The sequence below is a fragment of the Euleptes europaea genome, chromosome 1 (genome assembly GCF_029931775.1).
Source record: "Euleptes europaea isolate rEulEur1 chromosome 1, rEulEur1.hap1, whole genome shotgun sequence".
In the NCBI taxonomy this organism is placed as follows: domain Eukaryota; kingdom Metazoa; phylum Chordata; class Lepidosauria; order Squamata; family Sphaerodactylidae; genus Euleptes; species Euleptes europaea.
In genome coordinates, this window is record NC_079312.1 from 158,300,849 (window position 1) to 158,312,936 (window position 12,088).

The 12,088-nt window shown below is 46.6% G+C and overlaps 1 protein-coding gene across 1 annotated transcript in view; it reads left to right on the top strand.

Annotated features, from left to right (window-relative positions):
• Window positions 1-1,315: 1,315 nt before the first annotated feature.
• LMBR1L (limb development membrane protein 1 like) overlaps window positions 1,316-12,088 on the top strand; it is a 46,705-nt gene continuing 35,932 nt past the window's right edge. Inside the window, exon 1 of the mRNA XM_056862991.1 lies at window positions 1,316-1,441. Within this exon, the coding sequence (XP_056718969.1) occupies window positions 1,370-1,441 (72 nt within the window). The 5' untranslated portion in view covers window positions 1,316-1,369. The remainder of the gene's footprint in view (window positions 1,442-12,088) is intronic.

Sequence of the window (12,088 nt, forward strand, 5' to 3'; positions counted from 1 at the left end):
ATTACTTACTCACCCCCTACTGGGTCTTCTTCTCAGTTCCTTTGCACGCTAGATGTTGCAACTCTTCCAACATAAAAGAGCTTATGCTGGCAGGTAATGCCACCAGTGATTATGTTTATTTAGTTACTTCATTTATAGCCTGCATTGCTCCCCAATGGGGACTCAAAACAACTTATATCATTCTACCTTCCTCCATTTTATCCTAACAAAAACAACCCTGTGAGGCTGGTTATGCTGAAAGTGAGTGACTGGCTGAGGTCACCTAATGAGCTTCCATGGCAGAGTAAGAATTCAAACCTGGGTCTCCCAGATCCTAGTTCAGCACTCTAACCCACTACACCACACTGGCTATCGATGATGATGATGATGATAATAGGGTTCTTGATCACATCAAGCCTGAATTCTCCTCAGAAGCTTTTGACTTCTAAACAACGGAACAGAGGCTATCGTAGGCTTGCCAACTATGGGTTGGGAAATTCCTGTAGATTTAGGGGAGGTGCCTGAGGAAGGTGGGGTTTGGGGAGGGGAGGGGCGTCAGAGGTGTATAGTGCTGTAGAGTCCACCCTCCAGAGCAGCCATACTCTCCAGGGGAACTGATCTCTGTCATCTGGAGATCACTTGTAATAATTCTAGGGGATCTCCAGGCCCTGTGTGGAGACTTCGGTCACAGCATGTGAAAAGGCTCACTGGAAAAGACAATAATGCTAGGAAAAGTTGAAGGCAGCAGGAAAAGGAGTCCCAACAAGAGACAGATTGATTCAATAAAGGATTCAGTTCGCAAAGCTGTAATCCAAGGACGTTTTCGTGGTTTAGCTCTGCCCCGATAAAGCAGACAGCAGTTGGCAGAGTCTGAGCAACCAATTAAACCTCCCCCCCCCTTATTTTTTTTTTAAACGAGAAGCCGTTTGCAACAAAGAACTTAGGAAGACGAGCGCCAACGTCGCTCTTCAACGGCCGCGGCTGGGAGGCTGGTCCACGAAATAAAGAACGCTGAGCTCAGCCTATCAGGTTGAGCGTTGGTCACCCGAGACAGCCAATGGGAAGCGAGCCATTGGGCCTTAGGCAGCCAATCGGCGCTTTCTGCGGAAGGGCCCTGAAGGCGGACGCGCTTCCCTTTCCTTGTCGCAGGCGAAGAGAAGAGGAGGGAAGCGGTCGGCTGTCTCTTTAAGGCTGGGACGCGGCGCTACTCCGGCGGCGGGTGCGCTGTGACGGGGCCGGGACGCCGAGGCGCTTCGAAAGTTGCGCGGAGAGCGGCCACGGCCCGCGCCCTTCCAGCGTGGCTCCCCCGTCGCGGCTCTGGGGTCTCCGGTCCCTGCTTCCCCAGGCGCCGCTGCCCACCCTGTTAACCTTCAACCATGCTGGCCAGAGAATGGACGCGGGGGAGTACGATGTGTTGTCGGTGCGGGAGCAGCTCTTTCACGAGAGGGTCCGCGAGTGCATCGTGAGTACCGGCCGCAGGGCCAGCGGACCGGCGTAGTGGGGTGTATTCACGGTTGGGATAGGTTGGTACTTGCACGCCACTTATGCGGGAGACGCGAACAGCCCAGCATAAAAACCTAAGGCGGCACCACCAGATGTTGGTGTAATTGGCAATATAGACAACCTATTACATGCCTGCCCTGCATGGCCCAGGCTAGCCTGATCTCGTCAGATCTCAGAAGCTAAGCCGGGTCAGCCCTGGTTAGTATGTGGATGGGAGACCACCAAGGAAGTCCAGGGTTGCTGTGCAGAGGAAGGCACTGGCAAACCACCTATGTTCGTCTCTTGCCATGAAAACCCTAAGTCGGCTGCGACTTAACGGCACTTTGCACACACACATTACATGCCTGGTCTGTTGTATATTGCCTGTTCATATAAATATATTTGTAATGTGCGTGCATGTTTTTGTATGATTTAAGTAGACCACTGGGGAAGGCCATATAGGCCGAAACGCGTTTGGCTTGTGGTGGCAGACATCAACCTTAAGAAATGCCATTGTGCTATTTTAACGGTTTCTAAATCATTTTAATTCTTATATAGCGCTTCTAATAAATTATAAAGTTTCGTCTGTCTGTTTTCCAGGTTGGGTTCTCTTGCCCTTTTTTCTTCTAGTATTCAGGGCCGGCTCCCGTCATTTTTGCACCCTAGGCCAGGCTAGCTACTTGTGCCTCCCACCCGTTGCTAACCAATTTTGAAAAACAGATGTATTGTAGAGAAAAATAAAAGCACGAAACTTTTTATGAGATGTTATAATTAATTATATTCCATAGCACTGTAGTAGTACTTAAAATAAAAAATACATACATTGTCAGTTGCATCCCCCCCCCCCAAGTTTAAAACTGTGCCCCTCAGGCCAGTTCTGCGCCCCTCTGAGATCTACGGCCTAGTTCGCCTAATGGTAGCACTGGCCCTGGTTGTGTTGTATTGGGGAAAAGGGCTAAGAAGGGAGAGCGGGCGGGAGGGCTGACGGGACTCGGGGAGGAGGAGTGACCTGGTTTGGGATGACCGATGGCCGAAGACTTCAGGAAGAGCTGGCGCAACAAGTCTGGGTTCAGCCTGCATCTGCCATGGGATTTCATTAGCCTCGCCTTCGCTTGTGTGTAGTAGCGACAGTATCTAGGGCAAAAACGCATGGGAGATTTTCTGCCTTGGATTTGCTGCTCTCTTGATGCACATTCTCAAAACTGCATGGGGAGCTTATTTTTTAAGTTTTGAGAATTTGGCTTGGGAAAATGTTCATTTAGAGAGTGGCAGATCCAAGGCAAAACCTCCCATGCGTTAGCCGAGCCGGTAGTGAGAACGGGATTCATTTACAGCAATCACTAAGACGGCTTTGGTTCTCTGTTACGGTTTTGCTCATCTTAAAACTTCCATATTACGTTTCGGGCAAAGTGTCGACTGAAGGCGGTTTACAGGTTTTAATTGTGTAACACTGTTGTAAGCTGCGCTGAGCCCGACCTGGTTGGGAAAGGGTGGCATAAAAATCTAATAAATAAACCTGCTTGCTGGTAGGGAAACAGTCGACTAACTGGTGGGCTATGCCTAAGTTTCCCCCATGGGGCGCATAGCACCCCCCATTGGAGGCTGTTTCAAATTGGAAGTGGTGGGAGAGGAGGCATAATCCCCTTCTTCCTGGGTGCAGAGGCCCCGATCTGTCTGTGCCCCCACATGTCAGGGAATTAAGTTTCAACACCAGCACATGTTGGGCAGGATCTGTGGGGGATACAAAGTTACCTGGAAATAGTTTGGGGTGACTTTCCCAAGATAGTCCAGCTGGTTCCTAGTCCCTCCCCCTCCCCCAATTTAAACCTGATGATAGAATCCTTTTTCTCTGGCACCGCAAGTGTAGTAGGTTGGTCTATATACAGTAGCATAACAAGAAACCTTATGCTTAAATGTTGTGCTGGGAGTGGGGGAGTTGAATTAGAAGAATGTACCACCCAGCTGAAAGCAGAAAAAAAGCCTATGGTTATGAGTTCTTCTGACTAAGAAAAATATTTTTAGTGTAATGTCAGCACGTATTCCAGGCTGACATTCTAAAATTTGCATAAATGTCTCTTCTTTTTATACTTTCTGGCAGTGGTGGAATCAAGAGATAGTAGGTAGTCAAAGATGGTCTGTTCTAGGGTTAAGACACATTTGTTTCATGGCTGTCTTGTTTGTCTAGGTGGCCTTCAGCTCCATGGTGCAACCCTGCGTGCTTTCTATTGAAGTCTAAGATAATATCAAATGTTTTCTCTGTGGTCACCTTTGTTGAATTGATTGTTTATCCTTTGTGCCTTTAAAGATTTGATTGCCTGCTAGAACTTGGAGGTCCTTTCTGTGATTTTGCATTCACACGTTGCGAAGCAAGCCAGTTCCTCTACCCCAAAAATCTCCAATCATTTTATTTGTCCCCCTTTCCCTTCTGCTTTGGGGGCCATGCTTTGCATCCTGTATCCTACAGCAGATGGAGTGAAGGGAAGAAAAGGATAGGTGGTAGGCAGGAGAAACCATGGTTCCATCATATCTCAATTCAGCTGTGAGTTTAAAGGTGCTGGGGAGAATCTCTAGGACGGTGACTTGCCAACAGCTTATATTTCAAGGGCAGGCTTTGGGCTGCTTTCTGTGTTACCTTGTGCATTTTTAAACACCAAGTCAAGTATATACTTCAACTAAGATGAGTTCTCCCTCTTACTGTTAAAATTAATGCTTGAAGGACAGTAGCAAAAACCAAGCCCTTCTCAAGAGCATACAAAATCACTGTGATGCTTGCCTTTAGGGATGCACATTTTATGTAAAAAAATGTTAAAGAAGTTCAATGTCAATTAGAAACAGCCCCAGCTAAAGGGAGTGGGATCAACCCTGCGTATCCTCTTGTTTTCTCTGTTGACTTCCAGATTCCCCTGCTCATCACTGGCCTTACTGATTAAACATTTACAGACCTACATTTACAGTAAATGAATTTGTAATGTCTCAGTAATTTCCTTTCTCTTGCTTTATCTGTGTCTCTCTCCAAGAGTTTTTTAGACTCCCCCCCCTCCAAAGCATCCTGTCCCAGACTTAATTCTTCTTTGTGAGCCCTGACAACTGTGTGTGTTTTCTGTAATGCCCTTGGAGGCATCTGGACATATTTTGGTCTCTGTTGGGTCCAGGCTAGTTACTGGATGGGAAACTGCTGGGGAAAACTATGTACACTTCTCTGAGCTCATAAGAAGGGCTGGATACAGGCATTATAATTGTGACATGCTATCGAGCACCCCAAATGTGCTGCAATTTCTCTCAAGCCATGTGCATAGACACCTACTCCCATTCTGATGTATTCCGTTTTTGGCCCGTGGATATTTATGCCACAACAAATCAATATGTCAAATAACAGAAGCATTTTGTCCACTTGTGAGAGGCGTTCCAGATGATTGTTTAACTGTTTTGTTTTTAAGCTGTGCTGTTTTCTTTCTTTGCTTGGCCACAATTAACATTTGGGCCTCTTAATTCTGGGAAACAAGATGGGGGCTTTGCCAAATGTAGGAAACTTGTCACGGCATTGGAAACCTGAAGGTGGCAATTATAACATGAAATTGTGTATTCAAGTTGAATGGGAGCACACCTGAGCTGTACCTGCTTGTAAAGGTTTGTGGGCTTTCTTGATCCCTAACATTCATCTGTGGGGGAATAGCCTGCTTTTAACCTCCTTGGGATGTTATCCTGTGCTGACCCACAGTTTAAATAAGGATTCTGCTGTGCTGCAGGGAGTACCAAGCCTGAGTCTTCGCAAATGCTTGCAAAGAGCTATATTTTGACATCTGATGCCAAGTGGCTCAGTTTCACAGTGCTTGGCTTCTCAGATGGTGATACAGTGACATCTTTATATATCGAAACGACTCTGCCTAGAGACTGCCACCCACACAGCTTGTGCATGATATGAGAGGGTTGGTAAGTGGAGGGATTTTGGGCATCCTTCTCTGGGGAGAGGGCCAGGGAGTTCATCCTTCCCAGCGTGGCTTTGTGTGCTAAAGGTGAGTCCAGAGTCCCATCTGCAGACTCCAACATATTAGCTGGGATTTGGAATTTGGTAATGACTGCAGTTATCCGCTTAGCGGGGAGAGCGCAGAGAGGTATGAAAGAGGAGCGGCTAGGCTGCCAAGTTGGCATGAGAGGTGAGTTTCAAAGGTTCCTTCACACCCAGGAGGGGCTAATGTAGAGTTATACTGACAGTGGAGGAGAAAGCATTCAGTTCCTCAGGGATTAAAAGGTGGAGGAAAGAAGGGTTTGCATTAGCTTTAGTGTTTCAGAGAGCTGGAGTATATTATAGGCTGTGTGTGCATGTAAAGTGCCGTCAAGTCACAGCTGACCTGCGGCAACCCAGTAGGGTTTTCAAGGCAAGACACTTACAGAGGTGGTTTACCATTGCCGCCTTATGCATAGCGACCCTGGAATTTCTTGGTGGTCTGGTTTCCCATCCAAATACTAACAGGTCAACCCTGAGGAGATTGGGCTAGCCTAGACAATCCAGGTCAGGGCAGATTATAGGCAAAACAAGGGTAATCATTGGTGCAAGGGGTCTGTATTAAGCTATACATCTAAGAATATTTGCCCTTCTGCCTATATGCCACCTCCGCCTGCACTCTCACAGGTAGAGAGAAGCAGTCATTCAAACACAAAAGCAAGCATCCTTCTCTTTGGCTCTGGTGGTCTATAACTCCCTCAGTGCTGAGCTATTCCAGCCATGCCCTAAGAGAAAGCCATTGGGTGGAATTTTATATGAGCCCCACAAATGTTTTTATCCACACATGTGACTATGGTTCCGCTCTTAAGCAGGGTGGACTGTTCAGTTTCTGGTGAGCCAGCTAGACTGCTGCTATTCTTGTACACCAGATGGATCTTGATCTGATTCTATTTGACACTTCTGATGTCTTTAAGCAAGATGGCCTTGGCTAACTAGATCTCAGAAGCTAAGCAGTGTTGGCCATGGTTGGTACTTGGATGGGGAACCACCAAGGAAGTCCAGGATTGCTATGCAGTGGCAGACAATGGCAAACCACCTCTGTTCATCTCTGGCCTTGGAAACCTTTCAGGGTTGCATAAGTCAGTTGTAACTTCATGGTACTTTCCATCACACAAACACTTGGGATTGCTTAACACAGACCAGTTATGCCTAATGCCTTTGTTGCTAGGAGATTCTATGAAGTACCGTACATGTTTCTGTTAAATATGCATGGTTTTAAAGTGCAACATGTCAGTAGACCATGAGGATTTTAGTATTGACTTTTTAAAGTAGCCCATGCAAGGCTGCAGTAAGTCCATCCTTTCTCTAGAATGTACACAAAATTTTCAGGGAACAGTCATTTATAACTTCTAGAAATGTTGCCACAACTTGAAAATGCAACCAGAGGAATAACTACATACAAAGCATGCTTTCCTATCCTTTCTATAGAGCTTATATCTAAGATGAAGAGTTGGTTTTTATATGCCGACTTTCTCTCCTACTTAAGGAAGAATCAAACTGTCTTACAATCACCTTCCTTTCCCCTCCCCACAACAGACACCCTGTAAGGTAGGTGGAGCTTAGAGTATGACTAGCCCAAGGTCACCCAGCTGGCTTCATGTGTAGAAGTGGGAAACAAATCCAGTTCACCAGATTAGCGTCCGCCACTCATGTGGAGGAGTGGGGAATCAAACCTGGTTCTCCAGGTCAGAGTCCACAGCTCCAAACCACTGCTCTTAACCACTACACCATGCTGGCTCCCTGGGGATAACTACATCCCACTTATTTTCTCCATTCTGCCAGGTTTCTGAAATGACCAATATACTTGAGTTCTAGGTGTCAAGAGCTCTATCCCCCCCCAAATTTGTTTTAGAGACTGCTAAAATTAGCAAGTAAACATCTTCCCATTGTGCCTTTCTTCCCTAGGTGCTCTTTTCACAACGCTTTGGTCTCCTAAGTAACTGTCACTTCCTTCTGTGTATGTTGCCTTTTCTCTTTTAGATGACCTGGAGCATTTACACCCGTAAATGGGACCAAATGATATGTTCCCTAGTGCCTGCTCACTTCTTCCACAAAGCAAAGAGCTTGTCTTGGCTTTCCTGTACCCCTTAGAATGCAAGGTGCTTCGGAAGACTCCACGAGGCATTGTCTCTGGGTCCACAGAGAGCACCAGTATGTAAATAGTTACCTCCATCATAGGAGGGTGTCTCACACAGAACCTCCCTGTTCTTTGTGATCACCTTCCCATGGCAGCCAACTTGTGATTGAGCCCCATCTCCCATTGCAGCCATTTTGTGGTGGTGCTCACTACTCTTAAAATTTGAAAACTGATCACAAACTCAAGAGTGTAGGGTAACCCTGATTTACACTGTTGTCCTTTAGGAATTACTTTCCCTAAATTGGATGGTCCTCAGCTCCTGTTGACTTTTCCTAGAAGAAGGGTTACTATCTGCCTGCCCTCAGAGGGCGTTTGCCCACTAATCTACTTGCTCGCCTTCTGATGTTGATTGTTGCAGTGGGAGAAGGTAGGGGTGGGAGATTACATTCTAATCTGGAAGTGACAGGTTACTCTGCAGGCATGCCCCCACATCTATATGACACACACCCCGCCCACTTTCTCCATCCATGCTGATCGGCAGGTCTGGCAACCCTACCCTGAAGTGACCTTCTTTATTTGAAGTGCTGGCAGTCCAGTTCCATTGTGAGATCCCATCTCTTCCATATTTCACAATCAATATTTCTGAAACTGCCATGTCATCCAAATTCTGAGATGCCTCAGCTCTGCCTGCATAGCCATCCCAGTACATGAGATGCGTAGTATACAAGTTCTAGGCCTCCAACATAGCAATGTCAGCTTTTATTTCAGGACCTTGTGACTACTTTCCCTAGTGTTGTGGGTGCTGACCCCACACAGGAATACTGGATTGGATCCTATCTAGATTTCTGCAGGTGCAAGGAGTGTGGCAATTTTGGATTATTCCCTCATCAGCCCCAAATGCTGTTCCTTCGGGAAGGGGGCTCTCCATTAATTTTTTAATTTCTTTCTTTAAAAAAGAAATATCTTTTATCTTTCTTTAAAAAAAGATAAAGAACAAGGAAAAACCCCGCAGCAAATAAAGGCTCTCCAATAATAGTTTTGAAGAAATCTGAGGCTTCCTGAAAAACTAGGTAGGATTCAACCCAATAGCTCCTAAAAATACTGAAAACATGTTCTGTATTTTTAAATACCTATATCTTAATTTCTGTTCAATGTACCTCACGGCTGCTGAAAATTCTTCTTCCCTCCTGCCTCATTCTTCTCAAATTCATACTTTTCTCAGGCCTGTTACTTCATCAGTGAAACAGATTTGCAGCAAAGTATCCTCCTTCCCCCTCCTCTCTTTCCTAATTACTTGAATGAAAGTGCCCTTAGCTCCAAGCATTCTTCCCGGATTCCCCTTTGCCTTCTGGTGCCAATCTCCCAAAATGGAGCCCCTCCCAGACTGTCCAGCAGCCAGCAAACATCTGTGTTGCATCTTAGCAGTTGTCTGCAGGGCTTCTTCAGATATGCCAGTGCTGTGTTGGCGCACGTCACTTGGCGCTCGTTCACAAGGTGAAGGGGCTCATCTGTTCTGTTTCCTTCTGCTTCGTCATGCTGCCGCTATATGACTGCCTCCAGCATAGAATGTCACAAGCTGGTGCCCTTGAGGAATCGTGAGGGGGAACAAGTCGAGCCCTCCCCTGTAATCTTCCAATCTAGGGTTATCCAATATGCAGAGCTTGAACAGACTTACAGTGCAATCCTAAGGGGGAGGGGCAAAAGGGGTTTGAAGGCAGGGTGACCCCTGCGCTGGTGTGAGCTGGCCAAATGGGCACTTATGGTGGTGCAAGGCCACTGGTGCTGGGGAGTGATGTGGCAGCATTCCTGCAGCGCAAGAGTTTGCACTGGCACCAAAGGGGACATTCCCAGGGGCAGGGGTGACTTTAGTCAGCTCCCTGATCCTTTTGCCCTGGGAATGCCCCCTTTTGCCGGTGCGCACTTACACCAGCAAAAATGGTGGTATAGTCCCATGGAAGGGTATACAGCAATTTCGCGGGGCTGGGGGGGAAATATCCTGTGCAGCTTGCTGCACACTGCTCAGGAGGAGGCCTGGCTGCTCCATCCCCAGCAGCACCACAACTACTCCCCCTTTTTATCTGCCTGACTCTCAATGTTCTGTGCTTCCTAGAACATATTCAGCCATTTTGTTCTTGTTCATGTTAATGCTCCAAGCCACAATTTTCTGTACACCTGGGTAGTCACCCAGAGATACTTTTCTTTGCCATAGATTCTGAGGTAGGGGTTGTTCAGGAGTTTGCATTTGGTAATTGTAATAGAGGTATGCTCCTCTGTTTTGAAATAGGAGTGCTGTGCCACTCTGGAGACTAACAAAAAATTTCTCTAGTATAAGCTTTTGTGAGTTACAGTGCGAGTTACAGTGCATTTCATCAGATACATGTAGTGTACATAATTAGGTATATCCCTTTATAGTGGTGATCCCCAATGTGGTGTCCTTGAAGCTGCCTTATACTGAATCAGTCCAGCAAGGTCAGCACGGTCTACATGGAGTGTCAGTGGCTCTCCAGGGTCTCAGGCAGAGGCATTTCACACCACTAATTTCCGGATCCTTTGAGCTGGAAATACTACGGTTGAAACTGGGACCTTCTGCATGCCAAGTGGATACACAGCCACTGAGCCACAGCCCCTCCGCATGGTGTCTGACATTTGTTTCTTGGTGCCCGTTTGCTTCTTGAGCCTTGAGGGGACATTTCAAAGGTTCTTAAATAAAACAGTTCCAGGTGCCCAGCCAGCAAAAAAAAACCTTGGTTTTTTATATGCCAACTTTCTCTACCACTTAAGGAAGAATCAAACCGGCTTACAATCCCCTTTCCCTTCCCACAACAGACATCCTGTGAGATAGGTGGGGCTGAGAGAGCTGTAAGAGATCTGTGACTAGCCCAAGGTCACCCAGCTGGTTTCATGTGTAGGAGTGGGGAAACCAACCCAGTTCACCAGATTAGAGTCTGCTGCTCATGTGGAGGAGTGGGGAGGCAAACCTGGTTCTCTAGATTAGAGCCCACCACTCCAAACCACCGTTCTTAACCACTACATCAAGCTAAGCAGGTGTGCCACAGCTGTGCACCCTCAAGTTGACCATAGATTTTCTTATGCCTGGCAATTTCTCCCTTTGGCTGTGCTGGTAGGAAATCCTCTTCTTTCTTTGGAAACTTAAAGCAAGCACCTGATCCTTCCCCCCCAATGGTAGCCGGTTTGTGATGACTGCCCCAATGGCAGGCGCTGTGATTTGCCTTCCCCATGGCTGCCATTTTGCTGTGGCACCCAGTACACTTTCTCAAAATACCAAAAAGGGCAAGAGTCCAGTAGCACCTTAAAGACTAACAAAAATATTTTCTGGTAGGGTATGAGCTTTCGTGAGCCACAGCTCACTTCTTCAGATACAGCTAGAATGTGAATCCATCGGTCTTTAAGTAGAGGAACAGTATGTAAATGTGAATAGCAGGCTTGATTGGATTAGGTGTGATATGCAGAAGAGTCTGTGATGTCCAGGGGAGAGATGGGTGTGGAGAAATCAGCATTGGTAGTGGGCCATGAATGCAAGGTCTTTATTCAGCCCAGGTAAATGCATTGACTTTAGTTTGAATATCAACTGTAAATTACAGTTGATTTCTCCACACCCATCTCTCCCCTGGACATCACAGACTCTTCTGCATATCACACCTAATCCAATCAAGCCTGCTATTCACATTTACATACTGTTCCTCTACTTAAAGACCGATGGATTCACATTCTAGCTGTATCTGAAGAAGTGAGCTGTGGCTCACGAAAGCTCATACCCTACCAGAAAATATTTTTGTTAGTCTTTAAGGTGCTACTGGACTCTTGCCCTTTTTGACTACTGCAAACAGACTAACACGGCTACCCACTGTGAATTATCAAAATACCAAGAGTCCTTTATGACTGAATGAGGTCGGGGACCCCTTATTTATCTACACAACAAAAAGATGGGGAGGGGAGAGGAAGGTGTTGCAAAGTGAGGCTCGTTTAAAAAGTCAACAGGGTAATCAGCCCATTCAGTGGGTAAGGACAGCTCCTAGCTGTTGACAGATAGGCAAAGTAGGATTAACATACTATTTGTTGCAGGCAGCTGAGTGGAGTCTTGTAGTTTTTTCTCAACCAGTTGCTGCAGCTGTTAAGCTGTACATGTAACGAGCTCAGGGAGTTTTTTTGATAGCCTGCTTTAGCAAATAAAGAAAGCTATCCTGACATTCCTGGAATATGTAGCACTACTGTGAACCCAGCCTCACCCCCCATGTGTTCCTCCTCTTGCCATCTGGATCTGATGTCAGCTGTCCCTTGACTTTCAACCTATGCTCTGTGGTTCACCATTCGTTGTTTGTTTGTTTTTTAAAGCTTGCTGGCATTTCTCTTGCATAGCACATTTTTCAGACAAAAGCAGCCTGGAGTTGCCATCATCCATGGTGGAGCACGCGCAAGCAACGTTGGTTATCAGAGAGATTATTAACATTGTTCTCTTGTCTCATCTGTGCTGCAGGTCTGAGGCGCCTGCAGCTCTCTGGGGCTTTGTAGCCAGCGTCCCGGCACAT